The sequence below is a fragment of the Ambystoma mexicanum genome, chromosome 2p, assembly GCF_040938575.1.
Source record: "Ambystoma mexicanum isolate Mex_15411 chromosome 2p, UKY_AmexF1_1, whole genome shotgun sequence".
In the NCBI taxonomy this organism is placed as follows: Eukaryota; Metazoa; Chordata; class Amphibia; order Caudata; family Ambystomatidae; genus Ambystoma; species Ambystoma mexicanum.
The window spans coordinates 197,848,735-197,871,481 of record NC_090923.1 but is presented as its reverse complement, the minus strand read 5'-3'; the positions used below and the strand labels follow the sequence as shown (position 1 = coordinate 197,871,481).

General features: G+C 49.3%; 1 protein-coding gene across 1 annotated transcript in view; it reads left to right on the top strand.

Moving 5' to 3' along the window:
• Nucleotides 1–22,747, top strand: part of LOC138566342 (protein SSUH2 homolog) — a 274,538-nt gene that overhangs the window by 237,293 nt on the left and 14,498 nt on the right. The window contains exon 13 of the mRNA XM_069643487.1: nt 8,803–8,910. Within this exon, the coding sequence (XP_069499588.1) occupies nt 8,803–8,910 (108 nt within the window). The remainder of the gene's footprint in view (nt 1–8,802; nt 8,911–22,747) is intronic.

The following is a 22,747-nucleotide window of genomic DNA, read 5'->3' as shown; positions in this document are numbered from 1 at the left end:
ACTCCTCTGGGGGTGGTATTAGTGTGTTGGTGCAATAACTTGTGGGTGACTGGGAAGTATTTCTTCCTTTTTCTTTAATTTGCTGGTGCATTGCCACGTGATCCACAGCACTTATGTGCGGGGGCGAGCAGCCGCGGAGAGGACGCGCCATTGGCACACAGCAGGTGTGGCAGTGGCAAGCCCATCTGTGCCCGACAGGTCCCGGTTGGGCCATGGGCTGTAGCAGCCTGCCAGTATGAGGTGTCTTTAGGTCTGAATGGTTCGCAGTCTGTGACAAAAGCAGTTAAGCAGTATACCCATATGGAACTGCTGTCTTTAGCCTCACTTGATGTCAGCCTCCCTCCAGGATTATGTTTGGAAATAATTAATGATTTAGCACCTAGAGATAGGTTGACAAATGAGGCAAATGGCATGCGTGTTTCTGCCGCTTCGTATTTAACTGGCTTTGTAGTAAATGCCAGATCAGTGGTGACACACTGCAATGATATCTATACTCTTTTGGAAGACGTTCCCCAGATTTGCTCTGCCTCACAGAGACCTGGTTCTCCCTGTCTTCCAGAGCCACACTTCGCACAGATGCTACCTACAAATTAAAACATCTTACACCTTGATAGTGAGGTAGGGGAAGGTTTGGCTCTGATTCATTAAGTTGTTTTACATTGTACAGCAATCCCCTTTGACCATAATTTAGCGTGTGAGCTCTATCTAATCCGGCTCCATACTACTCCTAATGACACTATTCATATTCTATTGGTCTATCGATCACCACCTCACTCTCCGAATAATTGTGTTTGGGAGTTTGCACAGCCGATTGCCTTTAACTACTTATCATACAGAGCATAACAGCAGCGGATTGGACCCTGCAACAATGTGTGTTCACTATTGCATAGGCCCTCGTGATTGGTTGGCATTCTCTCCCAACTATGGACATTCGGCTCATTAGTAGCACATAAGCAAAATGAAAACCAGATGCCGAGAACAACGTCAGGGTACTGCCCACTTGCCCAATTAGTCTACCATATCTCATTAGCCAAGGCTTCTTCTTTGTACTTGACCTTGCCTGATGTTCTCTTCTCCGAAACTTTAAAACGAGTTAAGGTACACTGTTATCTTCAACTGGAGCTTCATGAATAGGCCTTGTTTTCTGGTCTTGCTCCACGTGTGAGGAGACCATGATTTTGACCATATCACCTTTCTATTTAGTGCTATATCATTCAATTATGTCAGGCATCATTTCTGTCTTCAGCCTCTGTAGACCTGATTGCTCCGTCTCACATATGCTTTTCTGTATCTTTAATTGTCAATACTTGGCATTCGCAAATGTCAGCTCATTACTTAATCTAAGAGAAATATGTAATGTGTGAATTACTTATCCTCATTGACTCCCTTTGTACCCTGCAATTTCTTCTTACTGTGGCATCCTTGATCTATGGCCAACAGCTATTCTTTGTTCATGTGTATTTCCAGCCTCTGTCAGCTCTGCGTCTTTGATGTCTTTCTTCAAGCCTTTTGCTACGATCAACACTCAAAGGTTCAACTTGGGTCCTTCATCTCCTCTATCTCTATCTCTACCTGTGGTGTTCCATAGGGGTCTAACTTCTCTCCCTGGCAGTTCAACCAATACCTGGAACTTCTTGCCCAATGCATTGCCACTCTCTGTCCCAACTTTCAGTGCTATGCAGATGACACTTAACTCATTTTCAGGCTCCCTTCCACCACCTCTTCCCCTTCTCTCATCTCTGACTGTCTGTCCGCCATCCATAAGTGGTGTGCCGCCAATGATCTCTACCTTAATGCCAGTAAGACCGAGATTCTCCTCATCAGCACACCTTCTCCTCCTTTCCTGTCACTCTCTGGCCTGCCTCTCTTGGCCCTCTTCCTGTTCCCACCTGTGAGGCTAAATACCTCGGGGTCATCTTCGACTCCACACTTTCCTTCTCTCCTCACATCTCTGATGTCTCTAAAAAGTCACACTACGAGCTGCACCTCTCCAGATGTATTCTTCCTTGCCTCGCCTTCCCCCAGAAGCTCACTGTCTGCAGAGCTCTGGTTCTCTCTAGGCTGGACTACTGCAACAGCCTCTTTCTAAATCTGCCTGCCTCTATTCTCCACCCTCTGAAACTCATCCAAAACAGGACTGCGAGACTTGTCCTTGGCCTCAAGCCCGGGACTCATATCTCTCCAGGACTGAAATCTCTGTACTGGCTCCCAGTGGTGGCAAGGATTACGTTCAAAACCCTCTGCATTGTCCACAAGGTCTTCTGGGGTCTGGGACATCAATACCTTCAACTCTCTCTTCCTGAACATCTTCCTTCTTGAGCTCTTCGCTCATCCGCCTCCAACTCCTTCAGGGTCAGTCGCTTCTCCAAGCAGCGAGTTTGTGGTATATCTCTTTCTTCTACTGAGGCCTCCCTCTGGAACAGCCTCCCTGTCTCTCTGAAACTTGAGGAGAACCATCTCCAGTTCCGGAAGCACCTCAAGACCTTCCTCTTTGCTTCTGCTTTCTCTCCTCTTCTCCCCTGTTGAGACCCTGGCTGAATCTGAAACTGCACTGGTTACCTGGCTACCCTCTTAATAAGGCCCAGGTCCCATCCCTACCAGTTGCACACCTACACTGCCCCCCTGACAACCCTTGCACTCAGGGACTGTTTGTGTATCCCTACAGCCCCTACTAGCACTTGACCCATGATGTCTGAACTTACCCTTGCACTCGCCACCAGCTAGCCACACGTTTAATTATGGTCTTTATTTATTTCACTGTTATCCTATGTACTGCACTGCCCCCTCCCCTTTTCCCCTGCACTTTTTTGCTTCCCCCTATCCCCCTCCACTGCACTTGCGTGATCTGAATATCACCTGGCCTAGTAGGATCGGTGTCTGTCCTCCCTCTGTTTCCCCTCCCTTGCCTCGCCTCGCCTTGAAACACTTGTGTATAGGGGAGTTATCAATGCCATATCAATGTCATATCATATTATTCAAAGCCAATGTCTAACTTTTCAATATGACTGCTTTACCCATGTTATATTTTCTACTGCAGCAAGATTCTATGTGCCTTGTCTATGTTGTGTTTCTGCGTATATACATTTACTACTCATCTGGTTACTTAACCTCTTCGCATATATTGTTTCTTCGCACTCGTATACATGTTTACTTTTTATATCATTTTGGTGCGTTATTGTCTCTTCTTCTCATGACATCACTTTGCAACTGTCAGATTTTCTTTACAGCTCATCGATATTCATCTGTGTCTGCAAATCTCCTGCTACTACTTCAGTTCGAGGGTACATTCGGTATGGTTGTCCGAGTACATAACGTCTTACATAACGTCTCTCATACACTCGATACAGTATTGGAATGATACCTGGTGTCATGCACAATGTCTTCTGGTTCTTCATCCAGTATGTCGGAGTTGAGGCGGCAGGCTCTATTAATGGCGCACATGTCTGCTTCTCTACAAAGTTAATTGACATCTTAGCAGATATGTCCCTAGCCCTCCATAATTATCTCCCTACCCATAAGCGGAGAATTGTTCTGGACTTGATTTTCTTGAAAACATCTTTGAATATGACTTTAAAGCCACACCCAGTTATCTGGATGTACCATTGTGTCCTCCCATTTACCATTTCCTTGCCCACTGTATTTTTTGCTTCCTCAAGAATGTCTGCCTTTCAGCAACATTGGAGTAAGGGCTGCCCTATTTCTCTGACCAGTCATCTTCGCAATACTAACAACTTTATAGCGACAGAGAAATGCGACCTGGCCAATGCTCTTCTTAAAGCTGCGGCAAATGCAGTTGACTCTTTTGCGCCTATGGTGACCAGTAATATCCGTTCTAAACCTTCGGCCCATTGGTTTACCCCTGAGCTGAGAGCTCTTAAGCAGGTATGTCAGTGTCTCGAGTGCAAATGGCAGATTAATTATCTAAATTATATAAACAGATATATAAGCAGTCCTCCCTGCAGTATCATAAGGGTATGAAGTTAGCAAAGGCACAATTTTATGCCAAACGTATTCAATCAGCTCCTTGTGCCTCATGTGAATTGTTTAAAGTGGCAAAGGAACTATCATCTGTATTTACACCACAACTAAACTCATCGCATATGCAAGCTCAATGTGAAGCTATTAGTCTCTTTTTCTATAAGAAAATATGTAAAATGCGACATTCCTTCATGAGTACTGGCCCTACTGTCTTACAGGACCCTCTCCTTTTAGACCTTCCCAGCAGGGAAATTCTTTGGGAACCATTTCAGTTCAATCTGGTTGCTGATGAGGTCGTTTTGGCTGCCTATAAAAAATCAGCTTCCTACTTTGACCCTTTTCCTCTTCGGGTCGACAGTTCGGATGCCGCTGACAGTTTACCGCTGCTCTGCACCATTCCTTTAATATGGGTATTATCCCGGCAAAACTTAAACTTGAAATAATTAACCCTCTTTTGAAGACGACCTACCTAGATTCAACGCTGGCTGCAAACTATCAGCTATTATCACTCCTTCCATTTCTTACGAAACTTATGGAAGCAGTAGTTACTCCTGAACTTTCCCATTACTTGGAATCTCACCATCTTCTTCATCATTTTCAATCTGTGTTCAGACCTTGTATGGGCACAGAATCGGTCATGATCTCAGTACTTGATGACCTCGCCTTGATGCAGGTCCATGGAGAGGGAGGGGTTTTGATTCTTCTCGACATCTCCACGGCATTCAACACGATTGATCATGGCATTCACCTACATAGTCTTGAAAATGCTGGCTTTCACAGGTCTGCATTTAGATGGTTTTCTTCTTTTCTCATGGGTCACACCCAATCAGTGTCTCTTTTTCCATTTATATTGGACCCCATGGATCTTTCTTGTTGGGTGTCCCACGACTCTTCCCTGTCCCCACTTTTATTTAACCATTATCTTCAGCCTTTGCCGGACCTTATTTACGAACATGGAGTATGCTTTTACAACTACACGGATGATACTCAGTTGCTTTTTCGTCTGAACTCACCGGTGTAAGACCTCCTCTTAAATTGCGCAATTACCTATCCGCTATTGGCAAATGGATGGCTAAGAACTGGTTGAGGTTAAATTGGGAAAAGACAGCGATGTTGGTGGGTGGTTCTATTGACCCCCACATGCACTGGACTCAGGATTTTTGACCACACTCCCTGGGACAATGTCCCAAACCTAGTTCCTCGGTTAAGAGTTTGGGTATCAAAATCTGGTCATCGGGCTCGAGGGAAGCTCAAAATGTAGCAGTGTGCAGCTCAGGTATTTTGAAGTGGAAAATTATGAAGAAAACTTTGCATTGTTTTCCTTTGGAACTTCGGCCCAAGCTGGTGACTGCCACCATTATGGGCTCCTTGGATTACTGCAATGGAATCTATCTTGATCAACCCGACATTTTGATTTACTGTTTGCAGCTGTTACAGAATGACACAGCGCAGCTGGCACTGGCAGCTACTAGAAGGGCCCATTCTGCCAATCTTTTAAGGTCAATCATTTAAGGCAGCTTTACTAGCTCCCAGGGAAGAACTGTATTAAAGGTCCTTTTCTGTTCTTGCCCCCAAACTGTGAAACTCACTTCACTCTCGGGTTTTGGGAGATCACAGAGCTTCTTCGTTTCCATAAAGCTCTGAAAACTCATTTATTCGGAGCCTTGCGTGACTTTTTCCTGTTGGTTATTATTGCTATCCAGCCATCCGGTTGAGGGCCTAGATGACCTCGGGCCTTTGTTAGCACTTTATAAATGTCAATTACATTACATTACATCCTTAATTATCCTCTACTTTGAGCGGGCTTGCTTACTGGTTTGGTAGTAGATGGAGACTGCTGAGGCAAAACCTGAGTGAAGAGCCTTTGCAGTATTTTTGTAATGGAATACCCAACCAAAAGCTCACACAGCTTGGCACCCATCTCTGGGATGATGATTTAAGTTTTTGCATGTACAGAGGTACAGCAGGCACAGTAGAAGAAGTGTCTCATGGGTTGCAGTGCACAGCAAATAACTGTACAAGCATCTTGTAAATGGTGTCCTTTTAATGGGAAAGAACTTGAGTTTAATTCTTTGATAGGGTACCACCTTAGGTACAGAAAGCCATCAATGCTTGGCAGCATAACAGATGGCCCATTGATATTTTCCATCCTGGGTGGACGGAATTGGACGGGATTGGCCCATGTGGAAAGGTGTGAATACCGTAAAGGAGACCACAGGTGGTATTGAGCATACTGCAGGCGGTTGATAGCACCATGCCACAGTAATGAAACCCACATTTCAAAGCAAACAAATAAAAAAAAAAGGCATCACAAACTGCAAGGGGTAATTTAAACCACTAGAACAGGACCCATAGGATAGCTCAGGGGCAGCGTGTTTGTCTTGCAAGCAAATGTACATGTGCATTGGTATGACCATGAAGAACAAAACTCATTGAACATGGTAGCTGCATTCATACCAAGAATAGCAATGCATCCATGGTTGAAAATCTTTTGGCACAAGGATGCACTAAGGAAGATATTAGTTGGACCACCCTTACTACTTTGCTGATGAACCCAAGGGTTGAAAGACTAATGTTTACCTTGAAGCTGTGCCTTATATTCATGACTAATAGAAAATGATACCCCAACATCATTGTTCATATCTTTGCAGGCTGATCATCCAAGCGTCGTTTCTTTAGTGCAAATAATCTTGGCACCAGTTAAAATGTAGGACGTGTTTTGTCACCGACATGCATTGATGTTTTTATCATAGTAACAGGTTTTCTTGTCAATGCGTTAAACTTCGTTTTACTCCACTTCAATGCCAGTTGAATTCCTTGAGCCATGTTTGACTTGAATAATCGCAGCAGTAGTAGGACTACATCTTATTTATCATATGAATTTGTGACATATAAATTGATGGTGTGTCCAGGGTGTCTCACCTCTTGTACAGAAATATGCAACTACTCCCATTTCCATTGCCCAAGATGGCTCCAGCCACGACTCAACCAACTAGACTAAGGCACTACTGAGCTTCGTTCTCCAATTGATGCTCCAATATGCACGTTCATTATTGGGTCGCTTTCCGTCCTTCATTTGCCAAGCCTCAACAAACATTCGGGTAGTGCCACCTATTAACACTTTCATTCTCGATGGTTTCTCGCACCAACAACAGCTGTCGAATGACACACCAATTCTGTGCATGCACACGCTTGTGTTTGTAGTATTTTATCTGCAGTGGTTTAGTTATGTTACCCACAGTTCTTTTCAATAACTTGAATTGATGAAACTGGTCGAAATGGTCTCGAATCCTGGGTACGTTTTTTGACCGTTCTTATCCATATCTGAGTGATATATCCGTAATAGGGTCTTACACAAAAATATATGTTTTGACACCATGTTTACCCAACTTTCGGCTTATTCCCTGTAGCTCTGCTACCCTAGATTAACTTTCCAGGGCATCAGTGGAAAGCACCAATTCAGCTCGATTATTATTTGATGGCGGAATGGTGCCTCAATGCAATGAAATGTTGTTATTACTGTTTCATACTATAATGTAAAAGCCTTTGTAGACACCTTGATGTTTTAAGCCTATTTCCTTGTGATCATTCCACTACTTCACTTGCCCCTGATGAAAATCCCACACCAGAAGGGGGGTGTGAAACGTGTAGGGCCATGGTGTTATGCCATGGTGTTATCTAATTGGAACTCCTCTTTCGATCATTAGGATGGACATTAACAAACTTTGCTACTTTAGATGATGTTTGTATATTGTTTTAAGTGAACACATGTTATTTGTATATATTGGATCACCAAACGTTCAATGATGCACTTGGGTGTTGAAATGTCTGTTGTTGGAGGTAATACCCCCATTCTGCTTCATTTCTCATAAAATGTCAATATTTTTGCAAGGTTGTTACCCGAAAAGTTTCTTCTACAAAATGTGATACCTTTTCTTGCACTGTGTACAGCAAATAGGGGCATACTATGTATATGTTTATTCTGGGTTACCCTTGTGCCCATTCCTTTCCCACGCAGAGGCGTATAGTTGAATATATGGAATATGGAGGTTTTCAGATAGGTGTCTGGCTACTGTCTGCCTCGGCGAAAGGAGACAAAGGACGTCAGTAGCCAAAACTAGACGTGACCTGTTTGGGAATGGAGCTTTGGGTCAACGTTTCGCCCCCCCCCACCCCAGTGATTGGGAAGCCGCCAAAAGTTTGATTAATGCAATGTTGTGAATGGTTGACGGCTACCCTCGCAGACCACAATGGCCCTCATTAGGACCCTGGCGGAGAGGGTATTACGCCGGCGTAGTGCATGGCGTACCTCTCCGCCAGACTACGAGTTCCTGTAGCGCCATGGAAGAATTTTTACGCCTGCTTTTTGCAGGCGGAAAAATCCATGGCGCTACGGGACTCGTTGTTAATTACGCCACCGTAATTTACGGTGGCGTAATTAACGCCTTCCCCACTCCCATTATACCCTATGGGGCAAGAATGGGAATGGGGAAGGGTAAAATGGGGATTGGGGACTTACCGCCCCGCCAAGGTCGGCATGGGGCGGTAAGTCCGCCAACCACCTTGGCGGAGTTGGCAGCTTTGCGCCATGGACCATGGTGCAAATTGCACCATGGTCCTCCGCCAAGGTCCTAATGAGGGCCAATGTCCTCTACAAGCCGACAAGGTTAATGTTTGCTTGCCAGTGTGTATTGAGCATAGCATACAAGTGGTCATAGCTGAAATAATGTAAAGGTAGTAAAATGATAAACAATTTTAAAGGTTCATGAGAAGAAGCATCTATTTGTGTCAAGTGACTAGTTGATATTTTCTCTACATTTCAAGGTCCTACCAGTAACGATGTTTCCTGAGCCCATGGTGAGCGAGGTTTCACGGAGTTACATCCAACAACATGGAGACAAGTTTACAGACAATCCGCGTATACGGAGACAGGTAAGACAGCAGACGCTGTGGCAACGGCCAAGGCAGTGAGAGGGGGAGAGAGGGAGCATGTATGAGATGAGAGAGACAGAGGGGGGGAGAGAGGGAGAGAGAAAGAGAAAGAAAGAGAGAGAAAGAGAACGAGAGAGAGAGAGAGAGAGAGTTTGTATTTAATGTGTTCACTTGGGCTGAATGGGTGAAATATGCACAGAGAAGGAGAAACATGCGATATGCAATGGTTGTTTTGTTCTGTTATGATTAAGGCTTCCATGTTTTAAACATAAATACAGACAGAAAGCAATCTGTTTTCTGTCTGTATTTATTGATAAAAAAACGGGGACAAAACGGAAAAACAGGTCTTTCTGTCTGGTTCTCTATCATGTCACTCATACATCGCAGGACAATCACATTGCAGATTGGCAGCATGGAGAGTGTAAAGATTGTATAAAAATAGCATTGCAGTTCTTAAGGCAGCAGCAGTCACAGCAGCCACCATTTGTTGATATGGAAAAAATGAAACTAGCATATCTTTCCTATATGGCTGCAAGTGTGCTTCAATAAATGCACTTTTTATTAGAATAAATGCAGAAAAATACTGGTTGCAGATTATCTTTTTATATGACGAATAATAAATGTGGTAAGAGGGAGGCTGGCGATGGCATTACTATGGATGCATGTGAGCACAAAATATAGGTACTTAATTCTAAAGAGAGGCAACAGAATGATGTCTGTGTTGAGAGAATCTATAGATTGTGCTTTTAAAGGCAGCACTGGAGTAGTATAGGATAACATTGGTGTAGTGCTAGGTGCGTGAGGGGCTCGATGGTGTATCCTCAGGGAACCCCCAGACTATAAAATGCTTATCATTTAGGCTATCAGATGCCTAGTATCTGAACAGAAGTATGCATACTTTAAAGTGCCTGGAATAAACAGTATGTGTGTATTACTTGGTAAGACATTGTGCAACATGTATTAGGTGGGTGTGCTACATGTGGAAGAAAGAGCTGTATTCCCTAGAAATGAGGAATGCAGTGGCGCATGCATGTATTACTGACCAGATATAGATGAAGAATGATACATTACAGTACACTGATGTATTGTCATGAGATCCAGGCATTGCCAAAGCTAACAATTATTCCTTCTGTGTAGTAAAGACATGTGTGCTGCCTGGTATTGCCAGCATATGTTCAGGTACTGACTCATATGATGGGAATTACCATCAAATGCCCTGGTTTTCCTACCCATCAATTCCTAGGTATGCCCATCAAATGGAAGGTACTCCCATCATAAGGAAGTGATTGCCAGCCTTTTCTAAGAATGAACATCACATGCCGGACATACACATTAAAGGACCATGAACTCTCGCCATTAAGTCAATGTTGTAAAAGTACCGCCTTATGTCTAGCTCCAGAAACCGCTTACACCCACGTGTACATGGCTGGTATAAGAAAACCATGTGGTGTTATGTAAAACACATGGCCATCACACAACCTTCAGGTGCAGTAATGCCAGCATCTATCCGAGTGTCCTTGCTAATGGGAAGATGTTAAATACATAGATGTAGCACAGCATCAGGACTGTCAATGCACGTAGGCCTGGGGGAAGGGCTTTTCGGACTCCAGCAAATCTCAGAGTTCATTCACCCTTAGGGGCGGAGCAACGGAGTACCACAGATTTGAGTAACGGGTGTACCAGTACAGTGGTAGGAAGCAGTTCTTCTACAGGGAGCATGTGAAGTGTTTGGCACATACTGCTAAATCCCACCAGATGCCCTTAAAGCACCACGCATACCCATACCATCGGGCGCCTCTGGCAGGCGTGGCAATTCTAGTGGCGCTGAATGAGGTGGAAGTGTTCTACACTGCTGCAGAATCTACACTTGGCGCACCGCTGACCAACTCTCTCACAGTGCCATTCCACCCAAGCCACCAGCAGTCAGCCTGGATATACATACACATTCATGATGGCAGCCCTCAAATTCCAATTCCAGCAATCTCCCTAGGGCCCCTTCTGAGACTACACTGAACCGGCATTCAGTGGAATCTGGATTCAGCTCCAGGTTTCTGCTCTTGTCGAGGGCTTCTGTATGACTCACTTTGTCGACCAATGTTCCAGGATTTTAATGTGTACGATATATGGTACACATGTGAGGCTATGTATCTGCGTGTTGTGTAGTATTAGTTCATTTGGGCTGCACCCCCACCTCTCCTCCAAGCCTCTATGCCAGGGGTGCACAACTGATTTTGACAGAGGGCCGAAAGTACCCTACATGATGGCTATAGTGGGCCGAAAAGTAAATGTGGGTGGGGCGGTTGGCGTGGTGTGGCATGGCAGGAGGCTTTTTCAACCCCTAATTTCTATTAAACACTATGCCCCATGGCTCCCACCCCTCATGCAAACACTATGCCCCAAGGCCCCCACCCCTCAAGCAAACACTATGCCCCATGGCCCCCACTCCCCAACCAAACACTATGCCCCAAGACACCCCCCTCAAGCAAGCACTATGCCCCAAGACACCCCCCTCAAGCAAACACTTTGCCCCATGACACCCCCCCTCAAGCAAACACTATGCCCAATGACACCCACCCCTCATGCAAACACTATGCCCCATGGCCCCCACTCCCCAACCAAATACTATGCCCCATGGCCCCCACCCGTCATGCAAACACTAGGCCCCAAGACACCCACCCCTCATGCAAACACTATGTCCCATGGCCCCACTCACCAACCAAACACTATGCCCCATGACACCCACCCCTCATGCAAACACTATGCCCCAAGACACCCACCCCTCAAGCAAACACTATGCCCCATAGCCCCCACTCCCCGACCAAACACTATGCCCCATGACACCCACCCCTCATGCAAACACTATGCCCCAAGACACCCACCCCTCATGAAAACACTATGCCCCATGACACCCACCTCTCATGCAAACACTATGCCCCATGACACCCACCCCTCATGCAAACACTATGCCCCATGGCCCCCACTCCCCAACCAAACACTATGCCCCATGACACCCGCCCCTCATGCTAACACTATGCCCCAAGACACCCACCCCTCAAGCAAACACTATGCCCCATAGCCCCCACTCCCCGACCAAACACTATGCCCCATGACACCCACCCCTCATGCAAACACTATGCCCCAAGACACCCACCCCTCATGCAAACACTATGCCCCATGACACCCACCCCTCAAGCAAACACTATGCCCCATAGCCCCCACTCCCCGACCAAACACTATGCCCCATGACACCCACCCCTCATGCAAACACTATGCCCCAAGACACCCACCCCTCATGCAAACACTATGCCCCATGACACCCACCCCTCAAGCAAACACTATGCCCCATGGCCCCCACCCCCCAAACAAACACTATGCCCCAAGAGACCCCCCTCAAGCAAACACTATGCCCCAAGACACCCCCCTCAAGCAAACACTTTGCCCCATGACACCCCCTCTCAAGCAAACACTATATCCAATGACACCCACCCCTCATGCAAACACTATGCCCCATGGCCCCCGCTCCCCAACCAAACACTATGCCCCATGGCCCCCACCCGTCATGCAAACACTATGCCCCAAGACACCCACCCCTCAAGCAAACACTATGCCCCATAGCCCCCACTCCCCGACCAAACACTATGCCCCATGACACCCACCCCTCATGCAAACACTATGCCCCAAGACACCCACCCCTCATGCAAACACTATGCCCCATGACACCCACCTCTCATGCAAACACTATGCCCCATGACACCCACCCCTCATGCAAACACTATGCCCCATGGCCCCCACTCCCCAACCAAACACTATGCCCCATGACACCCACCCCTCATGCTAACACTATGCCCCAAGACACCCACCCCTCAAGCAAACACTATGCCCCATAGCCCCCACTCCCCGACCAAACACTATGCCCCATGACACCCACCCCTCATGCAAACACTATGCCCCAAGACACCCACCCCTCATGCAAACACTATGCCCCATGACACCCACCCCTCATGCAAACACTATGCCCCAAGGCCCCCACCCCTCAAGCAAACACTATGCCCCATGGCCCCCACTCCCCAAACAAACACTATGCCCCAAGACACCCCCCTCAAGCAAACACTATGCCCCAAGACACCCCCTCTCAAGCAAACACTATATCCAATGACACCCACCCCTCATGCAAACACTATGCCCCATGGCCCCCACTCCCCAACCAAACACTATGCCCCATGGCCCCCACCCCTCATGCAAACACTAGGCCCCAAGACACCCACACCTCATGCAAACACTAGGCCCCATGACACCCACCTCTCATGCAAACACTATGCCCCATGACACCCACCCCTCATGCAAACACTATGCCCCAAGACACCCACCCCTCATGCAAACACTATGCCCCAAGACACCCACCCCTCATGCAAACACTATGCCCCAAGACACCCACCCCTCATGCAAACACTATGCTCCATGACACCCACCCCTCATGCAAACACTATGCCCCATGACACCCACCCCTCATGCAAACACTATGCCCCATGACACCCACCCCTAATGCAAACAGTATGCCCCAAGACACCCACCCCTCATGCAAACACTATGCCCCAAGACACCCACCCCTCATGCACACACTATGCCCCAAGACACCCACCCCTCATGCAAACACTATGCCCCATGAGACCCACCCCTCATGCAAACACTATGCCCCAAGACACCCACCCCTCATGCAAACACTATGCACCATGCATACATACTCATACAGACCCCAACGCCCCCACCCCTGCATACAAACTAACAAGCATACACCATGCACCCATACAGACCCGAACCCCCACCCCCAACTCAGCACACAAACCCACAAGCATACACCATGCACCCATACAGACCCGAACTCCCACCCCCAACTCAGCACTCAAACCCACAAGCATACACCATGCACCCATACAGACCCGAACCCCCCCACCCCCAACTCACCATACAAACTCACAAGTATACACCATGCACCCATACAGACCCGAACCCCCACCCCCAACTCAGCACACAAACCCACAAGCATACACCATGCACCCATACAGACCCGAACCCCCCACCCCCAACTCAGCACACAAACCCACAAGCATACACCATGCACCCATACAGACCCGAACCCCCCCACCCCCAACTCACCATACAAACTCACAAGTATACACCATGCACCCATACAGACCCGAACCCCCCACCCCCAACTCAGCACACAAACTCACAAGTATACACCATGCACCCATACAGACCCGAACCCCCCCCCACCCCCAACTCAGCACACAAACTCACAAGCATACACCATGCACCCATACAGACCCCACCCCCAACTCACCATACAAATTCACATGCATACACCATGCATCCATACAGACCTGAACCCCCCACCCTCAACTTACCAAGCAAACTCACAAGCATGCACGCATACAGACCCGGACCCCCCACCCCCACATCTCAACATACACTGAACGTGCACACAACAACAACAAACATTCAGGCAGACCCGACCCCTCCAACCTCCCCCCCAGCATCTCAACATACACTTCACTTGCACACAAAAACATTCAGGCAGACCCGACACACACCCCACCCCCGCATCTCAACACACACTGCACTTGCACACCAACACATTCAAGCAGACCCGACACACACCCCACCCCCGCATTTCAACATACACTGAACTTGCACACAAACACAAACAGGCAGACCCGACCCCCACACCCCTTCCGCATCTCAACACACACTGCACTTGCACACAAACACATTCAGGCAGACCCGACCCCCACGCCCCCTCTGCATCTCAACACACACTGCACTTGCACACAAACACATTCAAGCAGACCCGACTCACACCCCACCCCCGCATCTCAACATACACTGAACTTGCACACAAACACATTCAGGCAGACCCCCCCCCGCATCTCAACACACAATCCACTTGCACACAAACACATTCAAGCAGACCCGAAACACCCCCCACCCCCGCATCTCAACATACACTTCAGACATACAAATACAAACACACCCATACACACCCGACACACACCCCCACCTCTGCATCTCAACATACATACAAAAACAAAAAACACAGTCAGGACGGACCCGAGACACACACACACACACACAAAGATACAGCCCCCCCCCATGTACTTACCCAGACGTGCTGGAACGCTGGCGAGGTTTCTGGCACTACGGCTGGCGTGGCAAGCAAGGCTGAAATGCCTTCCGGCATCAAGCCTTACTGGCCACGCCAGCCGTAGTGCTGGCACTCCATTGGTGCAGCACACACGCACTACGTGGCTCATAGGAGCTGCGTGGTTCGTGTGCACTGAACCAATGAGGGCCAGTGTTTTGTCCGGCCCGAAAGACAACAAAGACTTTCCTAATGGAGGGCGGCCGATGCTGCTTGCGGGCCGCCCTCCATTAGGAAAGTCTTTATGCCTCACGGGCCGGACAAAACGGCATGGCGGGCCGCAACTGGCCCGCGGACCGTATGTTGTACACCCATGCTCTATGCCTTTGTTTATGTCCTTTCGGTGTGTACAGTATGAGCACAAAAAGCAAGCCTGGCTTCATTACCACTAACTGAATCCATTGATGCCTCTCTTAGGCCTGGAGGCCATGTGCACCTGTTATTGTTATATACCTCATAAGGCGCAACTCACCCAAAGGCCTCAGTGTGCAGCTAGTGAAAAGAGCAAGAAGGAAACAGGTCAAGACCAGTGAAGCCTAGATGAACCAAAGGAGCATCTAACCATCAGAGTCAAAGAGAAAAATTTCAATGGATTTTTTAAAGGAAGATCATTCTACACAAAGGCGAAGAGGAGCAGGAAGGACATTCCCCAGGCGTGGGGCCATGAAGTCAAAGCTGAGCCACCATAGCGCACAAGTTTAAATCTTGGTTGAACCAGTTTCAGGGTAGAGTTAGACCGGAGTGAACGAACAGACCGAACATGTCTAATCGGATTCATAAGGTATGTAGGGGCTTTCGTATGGAGACATTTGTGAGTGAGATTTCTTTAGTGACTCTACATCATTGGTTCATGTTAGGGAGAATTTTCAGTTCTGTGCTAATACCCTTTAACTATTGAGATCCTCAGCTCTTTTGATAGAATATGGAATCCGTTTGATGTTTTAACCTCCTGAGTGAGTGGAGCTTTTTGCCACTCACTATTGTGTTTTTCTGTTTAATGGAATCTGGTAAACTCCATAGGCAGCTGCCTTTTGCATAGTGACACACAACACCCTCCTTGCAGTGCCACTGGACTTCTTTTAATGTTTAAATACATGTTCTTGTGTGAACTACAGTTCCCAAGAATTGTGAGATAACTTAATTTACCTTTTCCTTTTGTGGGTCCAGCACACACCACCTTATGTGGAGAGCAGCAGGTTTAGATAGTAACTCCTTATACCACTTCTCATGTCACATTTTGTTATACTAGCTAACTTGAATGGCTGGTGGCAGTGGTTACTTTCTACTACCTTTTGTGCAGGGTACTTACAGGCTGAGTTCTCAGCTGCAGTACAGTACTCATGAGTGACCATTTTTCCAAAATGGCCCATCTTCTTTTTTTTTGCCATTTCTTATTTGTTAGTTCCTTCTGGGCTTTTACTCTGTTGTTTAAACGAAGTCCGCCCGGGGGTGTGGCTTGGAGCGCCATCGATGTGGTCGCTCCTCTGAGGCCGCCCGTGGGATGTCCGCCGCCGCCGTCGAATTCTGGTGGTTCTAGGCGGGGTTTCGTGTCGCTAAGGCCATCTACAGCGACCGGAACCGACATGGCATAACCTGGCTAAACATCGTCTCCGACCGTGGCGGCGTTCTACTAGAAATTTGATGCTGAACTTCTCTCCCGTACCCGACGGACGAAACTAAGATGGCCGCCATACCGGGGCTCAGCAGCACGCTCCGCACCTGCCGGTAGCGGGACCTTGGGAGGCAGAAGAACCGGAGAGGGGGAGCGGTACCTAATATAGAAACCCCTGATTTCGGTTGGGCGGCCTGGATTCCTCCTGGGTTGCTACCGAGAGCAGGCCTCCGCTCCTCCCCCCGCTTTGCAGATCAAGTCGGGACCACTGCGGCCATCTTGGATCAGCCCTGCCGAAGTCCTTCTCCCCGTTCCACCCTTCCTGGGGCGCCCCTGCCCACTCACTTATACCTGACCCGGAGCGGGAGCGGAGGCCAGGGTGACGGAGTTCTCCAGCTGCCATCTCCCACCATCCTGGGCCTCGCCGCTAGTCTCCCGATTAGAACTGTTTGGCGTGAGCAACATGTCGAGACAAACGAAAATGAGCAAAGGCACGGATATCCCCGCCATGTTTACGGCTACAGAGAAACCCAAGAAACAGGAACCTCCCAAACTGACCCCACAGAAGCAGCAAGAGGACAGGGGCGAGCTTGCCACTAAAGGAGACCTGATAGCCTTCATGGCGGACATCAAATCTGAGTTCCGCGCTTGCCTCTCGGAACTCGCCACCAAAGTTGACCAAACAGATCAGAGAGTCACAGAACTCGAGCAGAGGTTTGGAGAGATCGAAGACCATGCCCAGGAGCACACCACCGCTATGGGGGAAATGCAAAAATCGATCGATTCCCTACATCACAAATGCGAGATTATGGAATTTAAACAGGAAGATCTCGAAAATAGGGCCCGGCGCAATAATCTCCGCATCCGGGGCATTCCATCCTCCGTCCCCGATAACAAGCTAGCGGACTACGTGGCAAATTTCTTCGAGGCTCTAACTCCAGATCTGGACAAATCTCAGCTCATATTGGACCGCACCCACAGGCTTCGCCAGCGCCGCGGGACAGACTCGGACCCCCTTCCAGACGTGATCACCAGGGTCCACTTCTTTACAACGAAAGAAGCGATATCAGCGATCAGCCGCCAAGATGAAGAGATCACTTTCCAGGGCACCCCTCTTCAAATTTACCAGGACCTTTCGCCACTTACGCTCCAGAAAAGAAGAGCACTTCGGCCTCTGACATTATTCCTCCAGGAGCAACAGATCCGTTACAGATGGCTGTTCCCGACAGCTCTTCAATTCACATATAAGGGCACCCTACGCCGAATCAGCCACCTGGAAGATGCGGAGAAAATGTTGCATCCGACCGCTCCCCGGGACCCTTCCACGCCACTCTTAGAGGGGACTGAGAATCCTGGTCCGTCGCCCTCCCCAAAAGCTAAACGCACGCCTTGGTCGTCGATACAACGAAACAACAAGAAGTGATGAACGCGGATGCCTCCAAGGTCCCAGGCTCCGTCAACGAGCTAGCCGGGACACAGATATGCTCGTTTGAATTAGAACCCGCTACCTACTTGCCAACCTCTTTTAAGTACACGGCGGCGGCGGGGCACTCCCATGGCTCATACCCACCCCAAGGATACTTTCCATCTTCTGTTCCTTGGGAACCCACAGTATGGGACAATTGGCCCTGTTGGCCTTAGGTACGACCGTACTGACTAAGTCGGTCTACCGCCCTGTTAAAGTTGCGATCCCCCGTTGGGATTTTGCGTTAAAACCTCAAGTGCAGAATGATTTTGTGAGTGCTTCCATCAGTCATGGCAGTTGAACCTCCACCCCAGGACCCCCCCCCTAACGCAGGGAACGGAGAGTGAGCCTTCAGAGGACCTTCAGTCGCTTCGGATCCTCTCCCTGAATGTTAATGGCTTGAATTCTCCCAACAAGCGAAAGGCAATTCTATTAAAACTCCGCGACGAGGAGGCTGCGATTGCTATGCTGCAAGAGACCCATCTGTTGCCCGCTGATGTATCCCGCCTCCGGTCTCGGCTATTTCCGCTTCAATTCTTTGCCTCCGGCACAAGCAAAAAAGGAGGCACGGCGATTCTCTTCAGGAAAGACTTGAACCCACAGATTCTGGAAACAAAGACATGCCCAGAAGGCCGATTTATAGCGATCAAATGTCTCCTGATGGGAGACTTGTACACCCTTGTTTCAGTATACGCCCCCAACTCTGGACAATCACATTTTTATGACGCCTTGGACACATCGCTCGCCAACTTCGTGGAGGGCCAAACGATCGTCGGTGGGGACTTCAACGGGGTCCCTGACCCCACTAAAGACCGATCACACCCCCCGACCACAGGCGACTTCGCCCAAGCACTTAGCCTCCTTCGTCTCTTTAGGACCCTGGAGATAATAGACTCATGGCGGGTGTTTCACCCTGATGAAAAGGACTTCTCCTTTTACTCGTATGTCCACCGCACCTTCTCAAGGATTGACCTATTCCTGATTTCACCTGACACGTTCCCCTCAGTGAAGAAGGTCACTATCGGCACAAGAGCGATCTCCGACCACGCCCCAGTGCTCCTGGAACTTCGGGTTCAGAACCCTGACCCCAACAGCCCGCGCAAATGGATGCTATACGACCCAATCCTCAACGACATGGCCACCAGAGACAAGATCGCAGCGGAAATGAAGAACTTCTTTGTGGAAAACCCGGCCTCAGACACCTCATTAGCAAATAACTGGGTCGCCATGAAGGCAGTAATCAGGGGCTCCTTGATAGCCCAGGGTGCGGCCTACCATCGAGATAGACGACGAATCCGGACGGCCCTGGAGCTTGAATTGAGAGAGGCCGAGGCACTCCACAAGGAGAAAGGCTGGTCCCCCAGAACACAACGGGCCATTCGCACGGCACGGAAAAGACTGGAAGCCCATTACGCGGAACAAACCGCCCAACTAATGGCGAAGGTCAAACAGTCGTATTATGCGAAGTGCAACAAAGCGAACAGGTTCCTGGTGGCCAAGCTAGCCAAGCAGAGACGCAGCACCGCGATCATGGGCCTGCGAGACACCAATGGGGTCATACTATACTCAGAACCCGAGAAGCAACGCCTCGCGATTGAGCACTTGGCCCAAATCATGAAGGCAACCCCACGAAACCCAGCACAACAGAAGGAATACCTTCGGCAGGCAGAGGTGCCCCAGCTCTCCGACGCAATGAGAGGTGAACTGGAGGAGCCCATCACGGGGGAGGAAATTGAGGATGCCATCAAATCTCTCAAAACACGGGCCCCTGGCCCGGATGGCTTCTCAACCAGGTTCTACAAGCTATTCAGGTCACAACTGACCCCCCATCTCACCACCCTATTCAACTCCTTCAGGGAAACGGGGGCGGTGACCCCATCGATGCAGGAATCGACCACCATCCTCTTGCCCAAACCTGGAAAAGACCCAAGAAGCATAACCTCTTATAGACCCATCGCACTCTTGAACATAGATGCGAACATTTACTCGAAAATTTTGGCGACCCGCTTGAATCGCATCCTGCCGAACATCATTCATCCAGACCAGGCTGGGTTTATCCGGCACCGGACCGCAGGCGATAATATCCGGAGAACCCTGAATCTGGTGGACCTCGCCTCCCGGAACTCCCAAAAACTAATCCTGGTGGCCCTCGATGCAGCTAAGGCGTTTGATAGGGTGGATTGGACGTTTATGGAACACACTTTAGGGGCCTTCGGCTTCGGACCGGCGTTCCGGAAGATGGTGCTGGCCAACTATGATCGACCTACAACAAGCCTGAGGATCAACGGCCACTTCTCGGCCCCAATCCCCTTGTCACGCGGGACTTGGCAGGGCTGTCCGTTGTCGCCCTTACTTTTTGCACTCACCATGGAGCCCTTCGCACAAAATATTAGGCGGAATGACCAAATCAAGGGCATAACAAGCGGCCCTTCACATCATAAACTTGCCCTATATGCGGATGACATTTTACTTACGATCTCGGAGGCCCCCTCATCGCTTGAACATGCGATTCGCGAAATCACTAGCTATGGCGAAGTCTCGGGCCTCACCATAAACTTCGATAAATCTTCCGCCTTGGGCATTGGCCTCACCCCAGCAGAGCGAGAACCGCTGACTAAGATGTGCCCGATAGTATGGGAAAGGAGCGCCATCCCCTATTTGGGGGTTTACATTCCGGCTGATCCAAAAGAGACGTACAAATCCAATTTTCCCCGACTTTTCAAGGAACTGGAGGGCGACTTGAAGCGATGGGGGACCCAGGAGATTTCGCTGCTTGGACGCATCACGGCATGCAAGATGAACCTTCTCCCGAGATTTTTATACATATGTGCTTCACTGCCAGTGGCAATCCCCACGCCGATTCTCCGAGGGATCCAGAGAAAAATGCTGAACTTTATCTGGAGAGGTAAGAAAGCGAGAATCCCTCTCAGAACTATGTTGGGGAGTCCCAAACTGGGGGGACTGGGGGTTCCAGACCTTCAGGCCTACAGAGTGGCAGCCCAACTGGCCCGGGTCCAGGCCTGGCAAAATACGACAGACCGCCCGAGATGGGTGGAGCTGGAACAGTCGCGGACCCCCCTGCCTCTGCGATTTCTGCCACACATCCCGCCCCCCCTCAGGTCCCATGGGGGAGAGCTCCTGCTTTCGACCAAACACACCCTTAGCACTTGGGACTGGGCGCTGAAACGGAAGGGAGTGCCAAGAGGACTGAGCCCACACTCCCCGGTCTTTCTCAACCCAATGTTCGCACCGGGCATGCATCCCCGCAATTTCCAAAATTGGATCAAAGGTGGGCTAGAAACCATAGACCAGCTGTATACAGGGGAGAAACCGCTCACTTTCGCCCAATGTAAGGAGAAGTTCCAACTTCGGGAACGTGACAGATTTACTTACATCCAACTACGCCACTGGTGCTCACACCCCCAAACCTTGCAAGCAGCGATCCGTCCTCCCACTGCCCTGGAACTTACCCTAGGAGACCTTCCGACTCGCGGCAGCGTATCCACCCTCTACAGACGCTTCTTAAGCGACTTCCTAACCACAAGAACCCGATGTATGGCCCAATGGGAAGCGGACCTGGGACACCCGATAGAGGATCAAACCTGGGTGGACATATGGACCCGAACACATACCGCATCCACCTGCATCACCAACAGAGAATGCGCATACAAAATCATGCTGCGGTGGTACTAGTCGCCCCTCAGACTCCACCATATGAACCCCCAGATAGACCACGCTTGCTGGAGAGGATGCGGCCTCCCTGGCTCTTTCTTCCATATGTGGTGGGACTGCCCAAAGATCCGACCATTCTGGAAAGCTTGTCTAGAGTCTATTTCGCTGATTACCGGAACAATGATTCCCTTGAAACCAGAACCGATCCTGTTAGGAGCTCCAATTCCCGGGATCTACCCGCGCTCCGGACCCAGAGCGAAACTATTGACTCATTGCCTACTGGCAGGAAAAACGGTGGTGGCCCGAACCTGGAAATCCCCGGAAGGCCCCCACATTGCCCAATGGTGGACCAAAGTATGGGACATTCTGATAGCGGAGAAGGTAACGGCAGCACGAGCGGGAATGCTACATCGCTTTCGGAACATCTGGGCCCCAGTCCTGGAATTCGACCAGCGCTTCCCCGCCCTGACCTATAAGCCCGCCAGAGCCCTCTGGATCTTGACGAACCAGGAGAGCCCGGAGGAAGACTCATGACCGCTGAGGCTCCAGCCGGACCGCCCGGGCGGGAGGAGCCCGCTCGCAGAGTCTGTGGGACTGATAACCCAGGGAGGAGGATAGAGAGAGAAGACACAGGGGGGGGTCTAAAGACTGGGGGTGAACTTGCTGAGATAACCTTTGCATATAATGTCTGTATTTATCATTCTGCCTTGATTTAAAATAAACAAAGTTAAAAAAAAAAAAAAAAAAAAAACGAAGTCCGCCCAGGCTCCAGTGTGTCTGGGAAGACAGGAAGTGAGGGAGGAGTCTGCAAATTCACTGGCCTTTGTTTGTAGACATGCCTGACCGAAACCAGTTCAACTGGGCAGGTAGCTGCCCTAGAGGACGACCC